This window comes from Nannospalax galili, unplaced genomic scaffold, assembly GCF_000622305.1.
Source record: "Nannospalax galili isolate Female #2095 unplaced genomic scaffold, S.galili_v1.0 scaffold54, whole genome shotgun sequence".
NCBI classification, from domain to species: domain Eukaryota; kingdom Metazoa; phylum Chordata; class Mammalia; order Rodentia; family Spalacidae; genus Nannospalax; species Nannospalax galili.
Genome location: NW_008341028.1, coordinates 5220741 through 5241492, shown reverse-complemented (window position 1 = coordinate 5241492; position 20752 = coordinate 5220741). Strand labels below are relative to the sequence as shown.

General features: G+C 46.4%; 2 protein-coding genes across 5 annotated transcripts in view; one reads left to right on the top strand and one right to left on the bottom strand.

Annotated features, from left to right (window-relative positions):
* Spg21 (SPG21 abhydrolase domain containing, maspardin) overlaps positions 1-3006 on the top strand; it is a 38955-nt gene extending 35949 nt beyond the window's left edge. Inside the window, exon 9 of the mRNA XM_008836305.3 lies at positions 2326-3006. Within this exon, the coding sequence (XP_008834527.1) occupies positions 2326-2442 (117 nt within the window). The 3' untranslated portion in view covers positions 2443-3006. The remainder of the gene's footprint in view (positions 1-2325) is intronic.
* Positions 3007-9762: 6756 nt separating this feature from the next.
* The window catches only part of Ankdd1a (ankyrin repeat and death domain containing 1A), a 28132-nt gene continuing 17142 nt past the window's right edge, over positions 9763-20752 (bottom strand). For 2 of the 4 annotated variants that reach the window (XM_029564989.1, XM_008836304.2), the window contains exons 10-15: positions 20528-20626; positions 19683-19781; positions 18369-18464; positions 13883-14087; positions 10711-10842; positions 9763-10076 (exon numbers count right to left, since the gene is read on the bottom strand). In XM_029564989.1, the coding sequence (XP_029420849.1) occupies positions 10015-10076; positions 10711-10842; positions 13883-14087; positions 18369-18464; positions 19683-19781; positions 20528-20626 (693 nt within the window). In that variant the 3' untranslated portion in view covers positions 9763-10014. The remainder of the gene's footprint in view (positions 10077-10710; positions 10843-13882; positions 14088-18368; positions 18465-19682; positions 19782-20527; positions 20627-20752) is intronic. The other 2 variants (XM_029564991.1, XM_029564990.1) reach the window with 2 other exon arrangements.

The window sequence follows — 20752 nt, the reverse complement described above, 5'->3', positions numbered from 1 at the left end:
GGGTTAGAGATATTCAACTATACTAGCTGTGGCACTGAACCTCACAGATAGCATACAATTTATCTATAATCAAAACCTAAGTTTATAAAGTTATGTTAAATGCCTTACCTAATGTCTTCATCTGTGACAATGAAGGCTTTGCAGAGGGGTTGAGATGTGTTAAGCCAAACAGCAGGGTTCTTTTCCACAGCGGCAGAGACCTGTCCTGTGATCGGAGCAGAGCTTGTGTGCAAAGCACTGGCAACAGCAGAGAGAAGGGTCTCATCATTACTACCTGGACCAACTCCTGCAACGAGAAAGCAGTACCACTGAGTGGAACACGCTCGACCCTGAGCAGGCCAGGTGCTACAGAAGCCAACCAGTATTCTCACACTCATCTGGGTTCATATAACTAAAGTCTGAAACACACCAAAGCCACAAAGGACAATACATACCACTTCCTAGGCACTATATACCAAAGAACGACATTAAAGAAACAGTGACAAAAGAGCTAAGCATATTTACTTACTTACTTATTATTTATTTATGTCTTTTTGAGACAGAGTCTCCCTGTAGACCCAGCTGTCCTGGAACTCACTATGTAGACCAGGATGGCCTTGAACTCACAGAGATCTGCCTGCCTCTGCCTCCTGAGTGCTGGGATTAAAGGTGTTCACCACCACGCCAGTCCAGGAAAAATAAATTTTAAAAACACCATGTCTTCAGTCTAAGAGAGATTAGAACAGTGGTAACAAGTGATTGACAGTTTGGCAAGAAGTATCAGGTGCCTTACACAGCAAGTCCTGTCTTTGGTCTTTGTGCTTGTGGACTAGATCTTAAGGAGACAATTCTAGATATAGAAAAACTGATGCCCAGAGGTCTCATCACAGCCTTAATCATAGCAGAAGACTGGACCTCATACTGCAGTGGAATGCAGGGCATACATCCACTGCTCGAGCATCGTGAGGCCATTTAAGAATGCTCATGAAGCTGGGCGTGGTGGTGCACCTTTAGTCCCAGCACTTGGGAGGCAGGTAGATCTTTGTGAGATCAAGGCCAGCCTGATCTACATTGTGAGTTCCAGGCCAGCTGGAGCTCTAGGGAGAGCCTGTGTCAAAACAAAAATGTTCATGAAGAGCTAGGAAGATGGTTCAGTAGTTAAAGCGCTTGGCATGCAAGTATGAAGACAGAGCTTGGATCCCTATAACCCATGTAAATTCTGGGTGGGTATGGCAGTCTACCTGTAATTCCAACCTGGGAAGATGGAGATGGGCATCTTCCAGAGCCAGCTGGCTAGAGAGGCTAGCCATATCAGCACATTCTGGATTTGATTGAGAGACCCTCAGAAGAATAAACCTCGGACCTCCATATGCACATGTGTACACACACATGCAGAAAAAAAATGTTCATGAAAACTTAGCAGGAATTTGGTGAGACTGGTTACAAAGAAAACAATTTAGGGTCAAAGGTCCCACGAATTCTTTGGTTAAAGCATGGTGGTGCACAGTTAGAGTACTTGGAGAATGAGGCAGGAGGATTGCTGTAAGTTCAAAGACAACCTGAGCTACATAGCAAGACCCTGTCTGTTTTACTTTGCTATGTTTGCCAGCTTTTCTGTAGTCTGTATTAGTAATTTTAGAATAGAATGAAATGTTTCTAATGTGATGTTTTCCTGCACTCTTGTTATAGAATAGAATGTGCATTCTGTTCTGAAAACTGTCGTTAAAAAAATGAAGGTTCTGCTGGGCATGGTGGCGCACGCCTGTAGTCCCAGCACTTGGGAGGCAGAGGCAGGTGGATCTCTGAGTTCAAGGCCAGCCTGGTCTACATAGTGAGTTCCAGGACAGGGGCTACAGGGAGACCCTATCTCAAAAAAAAAAAAAAAAAAAAGGTTCTAGGGCTAAGGAGATGGCTCAGTTTGTAAAGTGTTTGCTCTGCAGGCATGAGGACCTGAATTCAGTCCCCAGGACCCAAGTTTTTTTAAAAAAAAAAAGCTGGGTGTGATGGTGCATGTAATCTTAGCACGGGGGAGGTGGAGACAGGTGGATCCCTGGGGCTTCCTGACAAGCGAGCCTTGCCTACTTCGTGAGGTCCAGGCCAGTGAGAGACCCTGCCTCAAAAATAGAGCAGAGAGGTTCTGAGAAATGACTCCCGAGGTTGACCTCTGACCTCCACATGCATGCACACACATAGAAGTTTCTGGCCTGGGGATAGCTCAGTGGTAGAATGCTTGCCTAGCACTCCTGAAGCCCTAGCTTTAATTCCAGCACCACAGAAATAATCATAACCATAATATTTGTAACCATAAGACTTACAACCATAACCCTAATAACTGCATTTCTCCAGATACATTTGCTGCAATTCCATGGAACCAAATATGCTGCCATTGACCCATCAATGGTCAGTGCAGAGGAACTGGAGGTGCAGAAAGGCAACCTCAGCATCAGCCAGGAGGAGCAGTAGCTGGGCCTGCTGGCTCAGGATGGCAACCCAGCATGAGTTTGTACAATCTGTGACATCAGCACCCGCTAGCCACCTCTCCAGTTCTCCAGGCTTCATTGTGTTTTGGAAGTAGGACTGATTGTCATCTTCATGATGAGCAGCAGCTCTTCCAAGCCAGAGTGACCGTTGCCTCTTCAGTGTTTTTTTTTTTTTAGCTTTTGAATTTAAAGAACTTCTGAAAACTTCCCCTTTTAAGAACTGTGAAAATTTTGCTACCAAAAGTTCATCACTGTGTTCTTAAGTGTATGTTCATTTCTGAGGTTTGGATGGTGTTTTTGTCTCCTTTCTTTCCCTTTTCTGTCTTTTTTGCTTGTATGTTAGTCACTGTAAATCTGCACATTGGGACTATACATAATAGGCACACAGGTGATTTTATGCTGCTAGGCATAGCCTGAGTGCCAGACTGGCAGCCCACTGCTCACTCTCCTGAAGGTCACTGTCTACTTGCCTATTGAGCACATTAGGTTTTAGCTGTTGTATTTCTAGACATTACAAACATTTGGAATAAAAACTCAATTTCAGTGAGTGGCTTTTGTAATTGTTACTGCTCATCTGGGCTGTTTGCCAATTCTGTGATGTTGGGTAATGACTCCATCTCTCTACAGCAGGTTGCTCATGGCAAAGGGAGAGTTGCTCCTGTTTATTGCACTGCTACTGGATGCCACATACTCTTCCCAACTTCTTTCTCACTGATGGAATTTTGAGAGACACGCTCCCAATGAAAAAGAAACAAGGTCTCAGGCTGGAGAGATGAGTGTGGTTAAGAACACTTGTTAAGGCCAGGTGTGGTGCCTCCCAGCATTTGGGAGGCAGATCTCTAAGTTTGAAGCCAGCCTGGTCTACATAGCGAGTTCCAGGCCAGTTGGGGATACAGAGACACCCTGTCTCAAAAAAAGAAAACACTTGTTGCTCTTCCAGAGGACCCAAGTTTAATTCCCAGTAACCACACTGGGCAGCTCACAACTGCCTGTAACTCTAGTTCCTGGAAGACCCAACACCTCTAGCCTCTTTAGGCACCTGTACTCTCATACACATATACCCATAATTAAAAATAAGGGGGCTGGAGAGATAGCTCAGAGGTTAAAAGCATTGGCCCCTCTTGCAGAGGACCTGGGTTCAATTTCCAGCACCCACAGGGAAGCTAACAACCATCCCTAACTCCAGTTCCAGGGGATCCAACATCCTCTTCTGGCTTCCACCCATATTGTAGGACATTGGTGCACATACATGAAGGCAAAGTACTCATACACAAAACTGAAAATTTTTAATAAAAATAAAACCTTAAGAGACAGGTTCTCATGTAACCTAGGTTGACATTGAACTCACTATATAGCAAAGGCTTGCTTTGGATTTCTGATCCTCCTGCCTCAGCCTTCTTAAGCACTGGAATTATAAGCATGAGCCACCACCACATCTGGCCCCTACTGGAAATTTTTAAATACATTTGGAAAAAATGGTAAACTCTGTCTTCCCCATCATCCAATTTACAAAATTTGCAATTTGTGGATGGCCTTGTTCACCTGCCCTCACGTTTTCCTTTCACGCTCCTGCACTGGATTACTTTGAAGACATTTCTGAAGCCATATACTTTCTACATGGACTTTCAGGAGATAAAATAGGTTATTTGTGGACCTGGGGAAGATGGCTCAGTGGGTAAGAGTCCTGTATAAGTGTGACGACCCAATGCCCATGTAGAAATTCAGATGTGGGCCAGGTGTGGTGGTGCACCCCTTTAATCCTAGCACTGGGGAGGCAGAAGCAGGTGGATACCTGTGAGATCATGGCCAGCCTGGTCTATATAGCAAGTGTTGGGCCAGCTGGAGGTATAGGGAGAGACTGTCTCAAAAAATCAAAAACACATGTGGTTACACATGCCTATAACCTAGGCACAGGTGCGGGGCATCCTCCTCTGCACATGCACACAGGGGCATACAAACCCTTGTATATGCAAAGACGTACGCCACACACTAGGTTATTTGATAACACCAGTTGAAATTTCTGTATATGTAAGAAGTGTTTTCAGCCAGATGTGGTGGTACATGCCTTTAATCCTAGCACTTAGGAGGCAAAGGCAGGCTACATAGTTCCAGGCCAGCTGTTGCTACAGGGAGACCCTGTCTCAAAAAAAAAAAAAAAAAAGTGTATTCAATCCACATATTTGCTATAATTAACAAAATTTTGGCAATTTTGAATGTAGTTATGGAAAATTAAAGCTAGAAGAAACACTATAATCATAAAAACAAGGTTCTTTGACCAGCACAGTGACTCAGCAAGTAAAAGTGCTTGCCACCAAACTGAAAACCTGAGTCCAATCCCTGAAACCCACAGTGGAAGGAGCGAATTGACTCCTGCAAGCTGTCCTCTGCCTTCCACCCTCACACATACACAATAGTAAATAAAAGTTTAGAAAAAGCCAGGCCCAGGGCAAGGACAGCTGCTTGAGAACAGCGGGTGTACAGCTGTGTATTGAGATGGGTGACAGGTGCCACTGGAATTCAGGAGTAGTGGGAATTGGACAGCAACAGTAAGAAAATACCATCTGCCACCCGGCCGAACCTCCTCCACCCCATATCAGGTAAAAGTGACAACGACATGGGAAGGTTTCCTGGCCCTGGCAAGTTATGAGCTATGAAACCTACAGAGTGGCTGAATTGGAAAAAATTCACGTCCATCTCACAAGCTCCCCAATGTGCAAGGAGCCATCTTGAAAGGGAACCTAGAGTCTAAATTTGAAATGCACCAGGGATCAGAAACCCCTATCTGTGGGACCCCATAGACACACCACTGCATGGGTTTATCAGGTGACTGCTTCATAAGCCAGATTTGGCTCAGTGGAGTGACTGACACACCTGTTGAGAGTGCAACATAGCCGGGACCAGGTGGTGTGATGCAAAAAGTACTATCCACAAGCACCTGGGGATGGGAAGCCTGCCTCCTGAGGCTGGGGCCAATCTCATGGTTTTGTGTGGATGCCAGAACCAGGGGCTGTTGCCCAGGTAGTGCCTAACACGTTCCCAATGCATTGTGCACCTGTTACCAGCAGGGCAGGAAAGGAATTCAATTTCTATCACTCTGTCACCTGCAGAGGTGTGCTGGGACAGATTAGAGCAATGCTGCTGGAGTCCTGGCTGTAGCTCCACCTCCAAAGCACACAGCCTCAAGGTCTAGAAAGCACCCCCCCCCAGCAATGGTCATACTCCCCTCTTCCCTTCTAAGATTTTTATTTTATGAGTGTTTTGCCTGCATATAAGTGTACCCACTGTCATGCAATACCTGCAGAGGCCAGAAGAGGGTGTTAGATTCCCTGAAACTGGAGACACAGATCTTTGCTAGCTACCATGTGAGTTCTGGGAACCCAGGTCTTCTGCAAGAGCAGCCATTGCTCCCAACTGCTTAACCATCTCTCTAGTGCCCCCCTGTCCCTTCTATGTACATATACGCCTCACCTGAGAGGAATTTTACCCAGCTCCAGCTGTGACCCACTTCAACTTGATCCCTGGTGGGTACTACAAATGAAAGGATTGGGAAAGAAGAAAAATCTCCAATTACCTTGCCCCAGGTGTGCATAGCTTGGGGATCCGAGGTCCCACCCCTTGGCAGATTACCTACGCTGACAAGACATGAATGTCACAGAGGTGGAAATGATGCCTGCCCCTGCCTCTCCTCATGCAGTGTCTGGTTCCATACCAAGTCTAATCCAGAGGACAAGTGCTTCAGGCTCTTTGAAGTTGCTGGAGCAGCCACTACTGTCTTTTTAAAAAGACAGGGTCTTCCCATAGATAGCTCAGTTGGCCTGGAACTATGTAGACCAGGTTGACCTTGACCTCACAGAGATCCATCTGTCTCTGCCTCCCAAGCACTGGGATTAAAGGTATATGCCACCACACCTGGCTACCAGAGACTTTTAAAAGATTTTTCTACTTTTAGTCGTATGTATGTGCATGTGTGCGTGGGATATGAGTGCAGTGCCTGAGAAGGCCAGAAGATGGTGCCAGATCTCATGGAGCTGGAGTTACAGTGTGAGTGCTGGGACTGGAATTCAGGTCCTCTACAAGAGCAGCAAGGACTCATAGCTGCTGAGCCATCTCTTGAGCTCTAACAGAGACATATTCAACAGAGCCAATACCAACAGTGCCAGAGAAAATACCAGTCACCAAATAGGACCCACCACTCCCTTTTAGGAGGACCTCACAGGGTACACCCCACACACTTGTTATATATACCACAGCTGCCTCAGCTGCTACAGTGAACTCACTCTAGTGTGAACTGCATGCTGTCTTTCCAACTTTATTGATAGAGTATGCTCTGTGTCCAAACTCACTAATCATAGACAATGAGGCTACTGGAAGATTAGAGTGTCCAACTGGAAATAAACTCAATACTGTGACACTGAAACTCCAAGATAATCTTTAAGAGAAAACCAGTTGCTAAGAACATCATCCAGGGCTGGCAAGATGGCTCAGTGATTTAAGGCACTTGCTACCAAGCCCTGACAACCTGAGTTTGATTCCTGGGACCCAACTCCGACAGGTTGTCCTCTAACCTGTGCATGCATACCATAGCACACAACATGCACACCCACACTTATATACACACAAACAAAAATTTTTTTTGAGGCAGAGTCTCCTTGTAACACCAGCTGGCCTGAACAGTGTTTTGTTTTGTTAATATTTTATTCTTATTTATTTTTTGATCTTTTTGAGACAGGGTCTCCCTGTAGCCCCAGCTGTCCTGGAACTCACTATGTAGACCAGGCTGGCCCCGAACTCGAGCTAGCAGAGATCTGCCTCCTGAGTGCTGGGATTAAAGGTGTGTGCCACCACGCCCGGCTTTATTAATTTTTTATGTATGAGTGTATTGCCTACATGTATGTGAGTGCACCCGTGTTCTGCAATGCCATGGAGGTCAGAAGAGGACTTTGGATTCCCCTGGAACTGGAGTTAAGGATGGTTCATAGCCACCATGTGTGTGCTGGGAATCAAACCTGGGTCCTCTGCAAGAGCAGTCAGTGCTCTAACCACTGCGCCATCTCTCCAGCCCCTTCAGTAAGTTTTTTTAAAGCCAGTATAGGCCGAGCATGGTGGTGGCATGCCTTTAATCCCAGCACTCAGGAGGCAGAGGCAAGTGGATTTCTGTGAGTTCAAGGCCAGCCTTGTCTACATAGTGAGTTCCAGGCCAGCTGGGGCTACAGAGAGACCCTGTCTCAAAAAGGGTCTGGAGAGATGGCTCAGGGCTAAGAGGACTTGCTGATCTTGCAAAGGACCGGGAGTTGGTTTCCAGCACCCACATAATGGCTGTAACTCCAGTTCCAGGAAATTTGTTGCCCTCTTCTAGCCTCTACAGGCACTGTGTGCACATAACACACATATGTACATGCAGGCAAAACACTAATACACATAAAAGAAAATTACGTTTAAAAGTATATATATATATATATATATATATATGACACAAGAAAAACTATGAGGTAGAGAGGGAAGGAAGGGGAGTAGGAAGGGAGAAAAGGCAGGCAGACAGAGGGAAGGACAAGGTGGAGGGAGGGAGGAAGGGAAGAGAGAGGAGGGGAAGGGAAGGGAGATTGCTAGACCAAAGGGGAAGTAGAAAATGAAGAAGAAAGGAGGATGGGGGGGCAGGGATTGTTAGAATAAAGGGGAAATATGTTTATAGTTTGAACAGATGTCAAACAGGTGGCCTCTCAGAAGTTGATACCACTGTGCACCCAGCCACACCTGTCAGCTAAAGCCCCTTTCAGCTCTACCAGCTTCAGCTGTGTCTCCAGCCCAGTGTCAAGGTGTAGAGCTTTCTTAAGAGGTGGATTCTCGGGGCTGGAGAGATGGCTTAGTGGTTAAGAGCACTGACTGCTGTTGCAGAGGACCCAGATTCAATCCCCAGCACCCACATGGCAGCTACGAACTGTCCTCAACCCCAGTTCCAGGGTAATCTGAAGCCCTCTTCTGACCTCCGTGGCATTGCACGACATGAGTGCATGCACATACATGTAGGCAATACACTCGTACACATAAAATTTTATAAAAAGGGATGGAGAAAGCCGGGCGTGGTGGTGTACCCAGCACTCAGGAGGTAGAGGCAGGCGGATCTCTGTGAGTTCAAGGCCAGCCTGGTCTACATAGTGAGTTCCAGGACAGCTGGGGCTACAGGGAGACCCTGTCTCAAAAAAAAACCACCAAAAAAAAAAAAAGGGGCTGGAGAGATGGCTCAGCGGTTAAGAACACTGGCTGTTCTTGCAGAAGATCTGGGTTCGAATCCCAGCACCCACATGGCAGTTAACTGTCCATAACTCCAGTCTCAGGGGATGTGACAGCCTCTTCTGACCTCCGCAGGCATTACATGACACAGGTGCATTGACCTACATGCAGGCAACACATGCATACACATAAAATGAGAAAAAAAAATGTGGACCCTCACAATGACCATGGCAGTGCCACAGGCAGAAACACCTATACCTGAGAAACACCCATTCTGGCAGCATCTCTAGGCTGTCCCACAGCCTCTAAATTCTAGGAAACAACCAAGCTTCTGAAGAGTCATAGTTCCCTGGAACCACATTCCCCTTTAGGCACATGAATCCTGCAGAGAGCTGTGTGAACCTGGTACCTCACCCCCAGAAGCTGTGCTCAGCTGTCCAGAAGGGGTGTCACTTGCTTACTTAAATTTCAGATAACTGGGTCTGGGCGCAGTGGCACATGCCTTTAATCTCATTACTCTGGAGGCAGAGTCAGGTGGATTGCTAGATCGAGGCTAGCCTGGTCTACATAGCGAATTCCAGGCCAACTGGGCTACAGAGACCCTGTCTCAAAAAAAAAATCAGATAATGGTGGGTCCATCTTGGATGTACAGGTATAAAACATGTCAGTGCAGAATGTTCTATTGGACAGTACAGAGCCTTTACACGGGGCTATTAAAAACTGAGTAAAAAGGTTGGAAAGATGGCTCAGTGGTTAAGATCACTGGTTGCTCCTGCAGAGGACTTAGGTTCAGTTCCCAGCACCTACATGATAGCTAACTATAGTCTGTAACTTCAGTTCTAGGGGATCCAACGCCCTCTTCTGGCCTCCATGGTGCACGCAGGGGTGCAGTTATATACATGCAGGCAAAACACTGATACACATAAAAATGTTTTTAATGAGAAATCCTCAGAATCCATATAGAAAGCAGGGCAATGGTGGCACAAGTTTGTAATCCCAGCACGGAGAGGCAGAGGCAAGAGGATTCCTGGGGCTTGCTGGCCAGCCAGTCCAGCCTAATCAGAGAGACCCAGACCAGTGAGAGACCATTTTGAAACAATGTGGACAGCACCTGAGGAGGTCCTCTGACCACACATAAAAAAGTAAGCTTAGAGCTGCAAAGGTTCACACCCCTGGGACAGGATTACCCAGAAAACGGGGACAAGCCCCTGACGAGCCTCTGAAAAAGATTACTTTCCTGCTGGCTCTGTGATTCAGTAGATCCTGCTGGAGGTCTGTTTGCAGTGACTGTTGTTAAAGCCCTTACGGACATCCTTGTCTGTCCCGCTCACATGGCTGTGCACCTCCTGGGGGCCCTTGGTTCACCATTTGCCTTCTTCCTCATGCTCTCTGCAAAACACAGGATTCCTGTTGCTTCATGTTGCCTCTCCTGTCCCTGCCCTCCCCAAATATTCTAGTATTTAAGACTTTTTCATCAAGAGCTGATTTTGTCTTTAATGATTAGTTCCAGAACCTTTGCTCCTGTTTATCTGAAGGTCCCGTGGCACCATCTGAACAGAGGCTTTTGGGATCGGCACACTAACGTACCCTTAGGATGCCCTCAGAAATTTCATTTACCAGAGGTAACTGGCTGAACTTATTAAGCCAGTTTCTGGCTCATTTCCTAATGTGTGCGAAAAAGTCTGAGGGCGGTTCTCAATTTATTCCAAACTAGAGGGGAAAAATACATCGAGGTTAGAAAGGTTGGGGAGGTAGAGATTATAGTGTTATTGGTGGCTTTGGTGGCTGTGACGGCCCCAGGGTTCAGTGGCACAGTCAGTCACAGGCACTGATGGAAAAAGAGGCCTTGGTTCACCAAGGCTCTGGCTGACTCCGTGGAAGATGTAGAGCTGTACTAGAGCTGTAATCAGGAAGGACCACAGCTAGCCAGAGTGCTCTGGTCTCAGCTGCCCTTGGAGATCGCTAGCACTCCAGTGAGGCCTCTGCAGCTCCTCAGCAGATGGCCAACAAAGGACACACTTACCAGCCAGGTCTCTCCTGCCAATGGCCATGAGGCCCTCAAACAGTGCTTTGCTGGGGTTCTTGCCAGCTGTGGCCACACCATGCAGCCAGATGAGTAGCATGCGGTGACCATGCTCCCGGTAGCTCCTGGAGCCTGTGGACAGACGATGAGGAGAAAAGGCAAGATCAGCTCGGCTCCTCCCCAGAGCACCTGTCTGTGCTGCCCTCTACTGCAGCCTAAATGACTCCAGCTGCAGAGAGGACTAGGCAGTAGGAAGCTGAGGCCTGTCTCCCTGCTTATGGGTGGCTAGGGTTGGGCTTGGGGTGCAGCCTCTCAGATGGGGTGGGGTTGTGACTGGTGTCTCAGGACACAGAACCTCCCCAGCTTCGTTTCGTCTTGAACATCCACCATCCACCCTGTCCAGAAAGAATTAGCTTCTGTGTTCAAGGTACCAGATTGTACTGTACACCTCGTTAGCTGGTCACACTCTGCCTTGCATGCTTGTTGGATCTATTTTACAGATGGAAAAACAGTACAATGAGAGGCAGCTGGCTGTGTTTTTGCACCAGCACTGGCTGATGGTTCTCAGCCTTAGCTACTCATTGGAAAATACCTGGGGAGCACAAAGCAGTACTGGCACCTGGACCCATTCCACCCCTGACTCAAACATACTTGGGTCTGAGGGTTGAGCAGGTGTTAAACAGCCTTAAAGTTTCCCAGGTGATTCCAATAAACAACCGTGTTTGGGGAAATAATCACCCCATTCTAGTTTGCCTTTGATTGCTGTGACAAAACACTCTGACCAATACCAACTTGGGGAGGAAAAGGGTTTGTTTGGTTTATATCTCCTGTGTCACAGTTCATCATGAGGTACCCCCAGGTAGGAGGAACTCAGGGCAGGAATCTGGAGGCAGGAGCTGAAGCACAGGCCATGGAGGAACACTGCTTACTGCCTTGCTCCCCTGGCCAGTGCTCAGCCTGCTTTCTTATTATTTTTATTTTATGTGTATGCATGTATTGCCTGCATGTAGGTAAGTGCACCCATGTTGTGTAATGCCGGTGAAGGACAGAAGAGATCATTGGATGCCCTGGAACTGGAGTTATGGACAGTTGTTAGCTGCCATGCGGGTGCTGGGATTCAAACCCAGGTCTTCTGCAAGACAGCCAGTGTTTTTAACCATTGAGCCATCTCTTCAGCCCCCAGCCTGCTTTCTTATACCAATACAGAACAGCCTGCCCAGGGGTAGCACCACCCACAGTGGGCTGGGCCCACCCACATTCCTCAACAATCAAGAAAATGCCTCACAGACATGGCCATAGGCCAGTCCAATGGAGGAAGTTCCCCAATTGAGGCTCCCTCTAACCAGGTGTGTCCAGTTGACAACTAAAGCTGTCCAGCACATCTCCTAATCTCTACTATCAGTGCCTAGACCTGAGAATTAAGTCCTGTCAACTAGGTTGGCCCTTCCTGCCTGGGGTGCAAATAGATGCGCTGCCAAACCATAGGATGGACCCAGTGGATTGGCCCACTCCACTGCTCTGCTTCCTGCGACTTTCTGGGTTATAGTCTGGGCCCTTAGCAGTACTTCCTCATGGGCAGCTCTTGCTGGGGCAGCGATTTCATCTGGCCCAGTGTCTCAATACCACTTATTTATGTATTAGATTTACCTACTATATTTTATTTGTGTGTGCAGTCATGTGTCTGAGTGTATATGCACTTGTAAGTCGGGGGGTGCCTAAGGCGGCCAGGTGTAGTGGTGGACACCTACAATCCTAGTACTTGGGAAGCAGAGGCAGGAAGATCAGAAGTTCAAAGTTTGGTCTGGCAAGATAGTTCAGCAGGTAAAGACACCTGCAGCCAAGCCTGACAAGCTGAGTTGGATTCTCAGTTCCCATACAGTGGAAGGAGACAAACGACTCCTGCAAATTGTCTCTGACTTTCACACGAGCATCATGCCACACACCCCCACAACACATACACACATAAAATAAATGAATATGATTTAATTTTTTTTTAAAGTTCAAAGTTATCCTCGGCTGTATATGGAATTGGAGGCCAGCCTGGGAAACATGAGACCCTGTGTCAAAAAATTACTTTTTTTTAGCCCAGCGTGGTGGCACATGCCTATAATTCCAGCACTCCAAAGGCAGAGGCAGATGGATCTCTGGGAGACTGAGGTCAGCCTGGTCTGTCTCGTAAGTTCCAGGCCAACTGGGGCTACAGGGAGCCCTGACTCAAAAAGCAAAACAATTTTTTCCAGATAAAATATACTGTGTATGTGGAATCTCTTAAAATTCTAACTACTTTTGGTCCATCTACTGATGATACATAGGAATATTATGTTTGTATATTTTATTCTGTATTTAATCATTTCATTGAGTTATCTCTGTTCTAACTTTTTGACTTGCATCTTCTAGACTTCCTGTGTATAGGAATTATAGCATTTGTGATGAAAAATTCCTTTCCAATATCTATGTTCCTTGTTTCTCGTGTGTGTATTTGTGGTATATGAGTGTGTGGTGTATACTAGCATATGCACATGTGTGTGTATTCTGGGTGCACTTTTGTGTGGAGGCCAAAAGGGGCACTGGGTCTCCTGCTCTATCACACCTCCTGCCTTAGTCCCTTGAGACAGAGTCTCTTGCTGAACCTGGAGCTCACCATTTTCTTCAGGTAGGCTGGCTCTAGCCCCAGTGATCCTTATGTCTCCACCTAACTGCCCACCCCTCCAGCACTGGGGTTACAGGCACACATGGCCACACCCATCTTTTATCTGGGTTCTGGTGATTCAAACTCAGGTCCTCATGCTTGCACAACAAGTGCTCTTTCTGAGCCATTGGTCCAGCATGACATTCTTCATCTCTATTTACTTTTCATGCCTTAATGCCAAAGTCAAAATGTCTAAACTGATATTAAACAATAGTGACCACAGTAGGTCCTCTTATCTTCATGGAGAATGGCTTTAGTTGAGTGTGTAAACAGTGGTTATGGGTTTCAGGTGATTCTTCAGGTTGAAGTTCAAGGTCATGAGGGAGGTAAAGGAGGGGTGCACAATGTATGCAGAAGCCTGGAGCTGTGATTTGGAAGTGGTATGGGGCTGGGGTTGCATAGGCCCTTTACCCAGGACACAGAACACAGAACTCACCTCACATGCCCCACCCACTGGATGCCCCCGACAGGGCAAGATGGTACCTGTCCACTGTTGCTCAATGGCACTGACATGGGCCTCGGTGAACTCCCAGGAGTATGCCAGCTTCTTCCACTCCGCAGGTCTCAGATACCGGGAGGCCAGTTGCCAAAGCACGGATCGGAGCTGCTGTGTTTCCTGCCGATGATCCTGCTTAAAGGTCAAGCCCTTCCCAAAGGAGTCACTGGGGTCCCCGCATGAAAGGTTGTCCTGTGGGGCAGATGCTGAAAGTTTCAGGATCTGTCTGGGGCCTCCTTGAAGGTGCTGCCTCATGATATTGGACACAGTGATGTAGGGCTATAGCCTAGGAACCTGAATCAGCCTGGGTCTGTGGCTTCGTGTCCACCACATTGTCTCGCTGTATCTTGCCTTGACCTTTGGTACCCAATTTAATCACACTAGAGTTCCTCCATCTAGAACTTACCTCCCTGCCTCTCAATCCCATCGCCATAGCTAAAAAAGCGCTACTGTGCCACCTACTCCAGGAAGCCTTCCCAAACTTCTCTGGTCAGAGGCCGTTCTGGAGGTGAGGTGGTTGTTGCTGCTGCTGCTGTTGTTGTTGTTGATGGTGGTGGTGGTGGTGGTGGTGGTGGTGTGTGTGATGCTTGGGACTGAATCCAGGGTCTCATGCATGCAAGGCAAGTGTTTCCCACTTTCCCTCTTGTATAGTAGCTGTTAGCAGAATAATTCAGAAGCTATGGCAAAACCAGACTCAGGCTTGCTGAATCCTAACAGGCAATGAAGGGGGGATTAGGGAGTTCTTTTTAGGAAAAGCAGGTAACAACATTAGGGTTACAGGAGAATTACATAACAGCATAAATTAAGCCCACACCATTGCAGCCTGTGTAAAGAATGAATATTGAGCTATATCCATTTTTTAAAAAGTTCAAAGTGAGGGGCTGGGGATGTGGTACAGTCGGAAGAGTGCTTTCCCTGCATGGATAAAACCCTGGATTTCTTCCCCTGAACCACAAAAAACCAGGTATGGTGGCATACACCTGTAATCTCCCACTCAGGAAGTAGTAGAATATGAAATTCAAGTTCGCTGGGTATGGTGGCCCAAGCCTTTAATCCCAGGACTCAGGAGGCAGATCTCTGTGAGTTTGAGGCCAGCCTGGTCTACATAGTTTCAGGCCAGTCAGGGCTACATAGTGAGACCCTGTCTCAAAAACAAACAAAATTCAAGGTCATCTTCAGCTATGTAACAAGCTGGCTTAACAGCAGACTGAACTGCATGAGATCCTATCTCCAAAAAATATATAATAAAATAAAGGGTGTGTGTGATGAGATGGCTTAACAGGTAAGGGTGCTTGCTGCTAAGCCTGATGACTTGAATTTGATCCTCAGAACCCACATGATGCAAAGAGAAACACACCTGCTAGTTTGTCCTCTGACCTCCAGAGGAGCACCATGGCATATCTACCCAAACACATACAAACAATTTTTTTTTTTAAGTCTGAGTGAGATGAGATTTGCTGTTCTTCTAAAGGACCTGGGTTTGACTCCCAGCACCCACTGTCGCCCTCTTCTGGCCTTTGTGGGCACTACATGCAAACCAGTATACATACCATCAAAACACTTGGACAAATAATTTTTAAAAATTTATTATTTTTATTTTATGTGTATGAGTGTTATGCCTGCATGTGGGTGAGTGCACCCGTGTGGTGCAATGCCCACAGAGGTCAGAAAAGGCTGTCAGCTCCCCTGGGACTGGAGTTACAGACAGTTTTTAGCTGCCATGTGGGTGCTGGGATTTGAACCCGGGTCTTCTGCAAGAACAACCAGCGTTCTTAACCACTGAGCCATCTCTCTAGCCCAAATAAAATAATTTTAAAAAATATTTTTGATTTATGCATTTTTATTTTATGAGTGTATTGCCTGCATGTATGTAAGTACACCCATGTCATTCAGTACTCACAGAGGACAGAAGGGGGTGTCAGATCCCTTGGAACTGGAGTTATGGATGATTGTTAGCTGCCATATGGGTGTTGGGATTTGAACCTGGGTCTTCTACAAGAGCAGCCAGTGCTCTTAACTGCTGACCCATCACTCCAGCCTCAACAAATCATTTTTAAAATAAACAAATAAATCCTGAGGTGAAAAAAATCACCTAGACATCTGTAGCTCCAAGTCCAATATTCTGGTCTCTGGCCAGCATTGTGGGAGATGAGCTCAAACTCAGATCTTCAGGCTTCATGGCAAGTGCTTTTACCCACTGGGTTATCTTGATGGCCTCTAGTTTTTTATTTTTTATTTATTTAATTAAGAACTTGGAATTCAAGTCTCACTTTAAGTGTTAAACAACTGTTCTCTTGAAACAATGAGACCACATGGGAGCTTTAGACTCTACTACTGATGCTTGTCTGCAACCCAGAGATACTGCTGGAACTGGTCTGCAGGTAGAGAGATGGTTATCTATGATCCCATGTGAAGCCACTGTTTCCTACTAAAAGCCTATAAAGCCTGAAGTGGTTTAGAACTGAGCAGACATGAGTCCATTACTCCAACTATTAATATCTTGGGATTATGTTTTGAGGTGGCTGTCATATATAAAGGGATTATAAAATTTAGGATAATCTATTGTATCAGTGAAAAAGAGTATCTATGATGCCTACTGAAATTTATACATCAACTGATTTTTCTTATTTTTTAAAAAATATTTTATTGCCAGCCATGGTGGCACATGCCTTTAATCCCAGCACTCAGGAGGCAGAGGCAGGAGAATCTCTGTGAGTTCAAGGGTAGCCTGGTCTACATAGTGAGTTCCAGGCCAGCTGGGTCTACAGGAAGACCCTGTCTCAAAAATACATACATATATATGTGTATATATATATGTATGTATAATTTATTATTTTTATGTGTATGAGTGGATTGCCTGCATGTATATAAGTGCATCCATGTCCAGCAATGCCTGTGTAGGTCAGAAGAGGGTGTCAAATCCCCTGAACTGGAGTTATGGACCGTTGTTAGCCACCATGTAGGTCCTGGGAATTGAACCCAGGTCTTCTGAAATACCAGTTAGTGCCTTAAACCAATGAGCCATCTCTCCAGCCCCATCAATTGATTTTTCAGTAGGAGTGTTAGAGAAGTTCACCATGTTTGTAAACCATATAGGTGTTTAAGATATTTGAGAGCTGAGTATGATGGCACAGGCCTTTAATCCCAGCTACTGGGGAGGCTAAGGCAGGAGGATCACAAGTTCAAGGCCTACCTGGACTACAGAGTGGCCAAGCTGGGCAACTTACTGAGATCCCATGTCAAAATATAAAAATGTAAAAGGAGCCAGGTTCAGGGACTCAGATTTGTAATCTCAACACTAGGCCTCCTGCCTCAGGAGTGCCTGGAGTTCAAGGCTGGCCAGGGTTGTATAGTGAGTTCCAGATAAACCTAGACTACAGAGTGAGACTATATCTCAAAAAAACAAAACAAAATGGCTCAACAGGTAAAAGCACTCTCCATGAAAGCCTAGAAACCTGAGTTTGATCCCCAAAACACAACATAAAGTTGGAAGGAAAGAACTGACTGCACAGACTTGTTCTTGGACCTCTGTGCACCACGGCATGCGCCCCTCAATAATAAAAGATTTTAAAAAGCAAACAGGAGGCCAGCAGGATGTTTTAGTGGCTAAACATACTTCACACACATTAATTAAATGTTAATTTTAATTAACTGGACAGAGGATATATATAGCTTATTAGTAGAGAGTTGGCCTAGCATACATGAGGGCATAGGTTCAAACCTCAATAACTAACAAACAAACAAACAAACAAAAAAGCCAAGAAGAAAACTACTTGAGATTATGTATAAAGTTAGTGGATTTATCAGAATAATTTCAGAGTTTAGGAAACATTCAAATAATAATAATCTATTGTACTAAGTTATTCATTTTTAAATGTTTTGAATAGTTTAATTAGCTAAATTTAAACATGAAACCAAACATTAATCAAAACATTTCTCTGAGGGGCTGGAGAGATGGCTCAGAAGTGAAGAGCACGTCCTCCTCTTGCAGAGGATCTGAACTCAATCCCCAGCACCCACACTGAGTGGCTCACAACCTCCTGTAATTCTAGCTCCAGAGATTCTGATGCCACTAGCCTCCTCAGGCACCTGCACTCATGTGTACCAATCAATCCCAGGACACTTTGCTTTGGGGGCACAGAAAGTTGCCTGAAGAAACATCCAAGCAGCAGCTTCATCACCTGGAGATGGCAGGAAGGTGGGATGGCTCACCATTTCTTTATCATCCATGCAATTTGTTCCTGAGCCAGGAGCTACAGCAAGATCCACACCAGGCTGATACCTTGTTACTGTGTATCTGGATACTTGCCCATCTCCAGATCCTCACATCTTGGTGGTACCCAAGGCAGTGAGGACCACCCACTTAGAGACAGGGGCCCCAGAATTGGTTGTGGCTAGGATTAAAAACCAGTTCCACCCACAGCCAAGGTTGTTTCTCTTTCCAATAGGAGAAACCTATTGGGGCTTCCTTACCTTCTCCCATCTGTAGAAACGATCAGCTTTGATGATCATATCCACCAGGCTGACATGGTTACTGCGGGCAGCCACGGCCAGGGCAGTTTTTCCTTGCTACAAAGAAGAGACAGAAGGGAAAACAGTTTCTATAGGAGGGTAGAGAGCTGTCTCTGCTCTCTACAAACCCTCCTGCCCAAGGGAAGTGGTTTCCTGTAGTCCGCATTGTAGAGAAGAAAGGTTTCTGGGTTGCGTGGTAGAGATGTGGAGTAATAATAACTCCAGCGACCACTGATGGTTTCTTCAGGACTTAGAAATCCCAGAGCTGAGCTGGAAAGATTGCTCAGAGGTTAAGAACAGGTGCTGTTCTATCATGAAGACCAGAGTTCAGATTCCAGCATCCTCATCAAGTTGTTCACAAATGCCTCTAACTACAGCTCCAAGGAATGTGACACCCTATTCTGGTCTCCATGGGCACCCATGCACACACTTTTCTGGCCCCCACAGGCACTCACACAAACACATATACATATACATTTTTTAAAAATCTTTAAAAGAAAGAAACCCAGAGTTTATCAGCCAGCCCTCATTCACTCTTCACCCCCACCTCAGATGACACCTTAATCTCATGTCTCAGAGGAAAAATCAGAGCCCTGAGATGGGGGCATAGGCCATCCTGCCACATCTGTCTGCCTGCTCACAGGCACCAGGCCCTTTGCTCCAGGCCTCCCACAGGGTCATTTCAGGGGTCTGCAGTGACACTGGAAGCTATTCTTTACAGGACGCCAGCAGCCTAGGCTCAGCGCAAAGCAGGGAGTTCCCTCCCAGGTCCAGCCTGATTGCGGCCCCCAACTCTGGCCTCCACCATCCATCCCTCTTGGCCTTGCAGAGTGACGTGCAAGTGCCTGTCCTCCAAGCCTGTGACATCCTGCCTCATCTCTTCAGCTCTCCCAAGGTCTCCAGCCACCTGAGGAAGCAGTGATCCAGAGGCACGAACAGGGGAGTTGCCCCAAATTCTGTTGCTTGTGCAGGAATATGTTAGCTGGACACTAGTCAGTCCTGCCATTCCCTGCCACCACCACATGACTCACAGAACTACCAGTCTGGTGGGGACCTGTGAAACAGAAAGCAACCACAGCATAAATCTAAACCAAAAAAGCAGGGCCAAAGCTGAGGGACCTCAGAGGACAGAAGGCTGTGCTGGAGCAGATAGCTTCTGAGTCACTTGGAAGGTCCTGAACACTCTGAGAACAGGGAAGAGGCATTTGTGGCAGCATCTCTGGTGGGGAAGGAGCCATGAAACCTTGAAAGAGAGGCCACTGTGAACAGAGATACCTTATCTCTCAGGCTTAGGTCAACGCCTGCAACAAGGAGCATCTCTGCCACGTCCTGACAGGCGTGCTCAGCAGCAAGGTGGAGGGGTGTCTGCTGCCTCTGGAGAGAAGATAAGGGGACAGGTAAGCAGAAAAGCACATGGGATGACAGTCTGTTGCTCAAAGCCAGAGTAGCATCTGGGGATGTAGCTTAGATGGTAGAGTGCTTGCCTAGCATGCATGAAGCCCAGTGTTTGGTCCCTAGCACCACAGAAGCTGGGCCCACTTGTGTAATTCCAGCACTCAGGAAGTAGAGGCAGGAGGTTCAGGAGTTCAAGATCATCCTCAACTACACAGCAAGTTTGAGGTTAAACTGGGATGCATGAATACTATCTCAAAAATTAAAATTAATAAATACAGCTCCTTAGTGATCATAACTTTAGAAGTCAATACTTTGTTACATAAAAATACCCTTGTTGGGGACAGAGAGATGGCTCAGTGGTTAAGAGTGCTTACTGCTCTTGCAGATGACCCAAGTACAGTTCCCAGCACCCACATGAGAGGTGGAGCTCACATCTGCCTGTAACTCAAGCTCCAGGAGATGACACTCTCATCTGCATTCTCTAGGCACCTGCCCACATGTGGCATATATTCACACAGATACACATAATGAATAAAAATAAATATGGATAAACCTGAATGAATAAAAAGAATAAAAATGAAAATAAACCAAACAACTATTTGAGAGTTAAAAAGAGAATTGATTCCTCAATTCTGGGCCATGCTGGGAGACTGCAGCACAGTCCTTGCCAGCTTGTAGGTTGCCCAGAGGCCCTCTAGGGCTGAATGGCTTCTGAAGTCACTTACATTATCTATGGCATCCAAGTCACTGTGGGCATCAATGAGCAGCTGGACCAGGGCAGGGAAGTTGTATCTCACAGCAAGGTGCATAGGAGAGGTACCCTGCTATAGGGGGAGACACACAAGTCAATGGATAGGTCCCTCCCAGGACTGCAGGCTAGGGATGGGGATGGGATTAGAAGGCCAGTAGGGCTTCTGGATTTGGCCACAATAACATCTTAAACAATATGG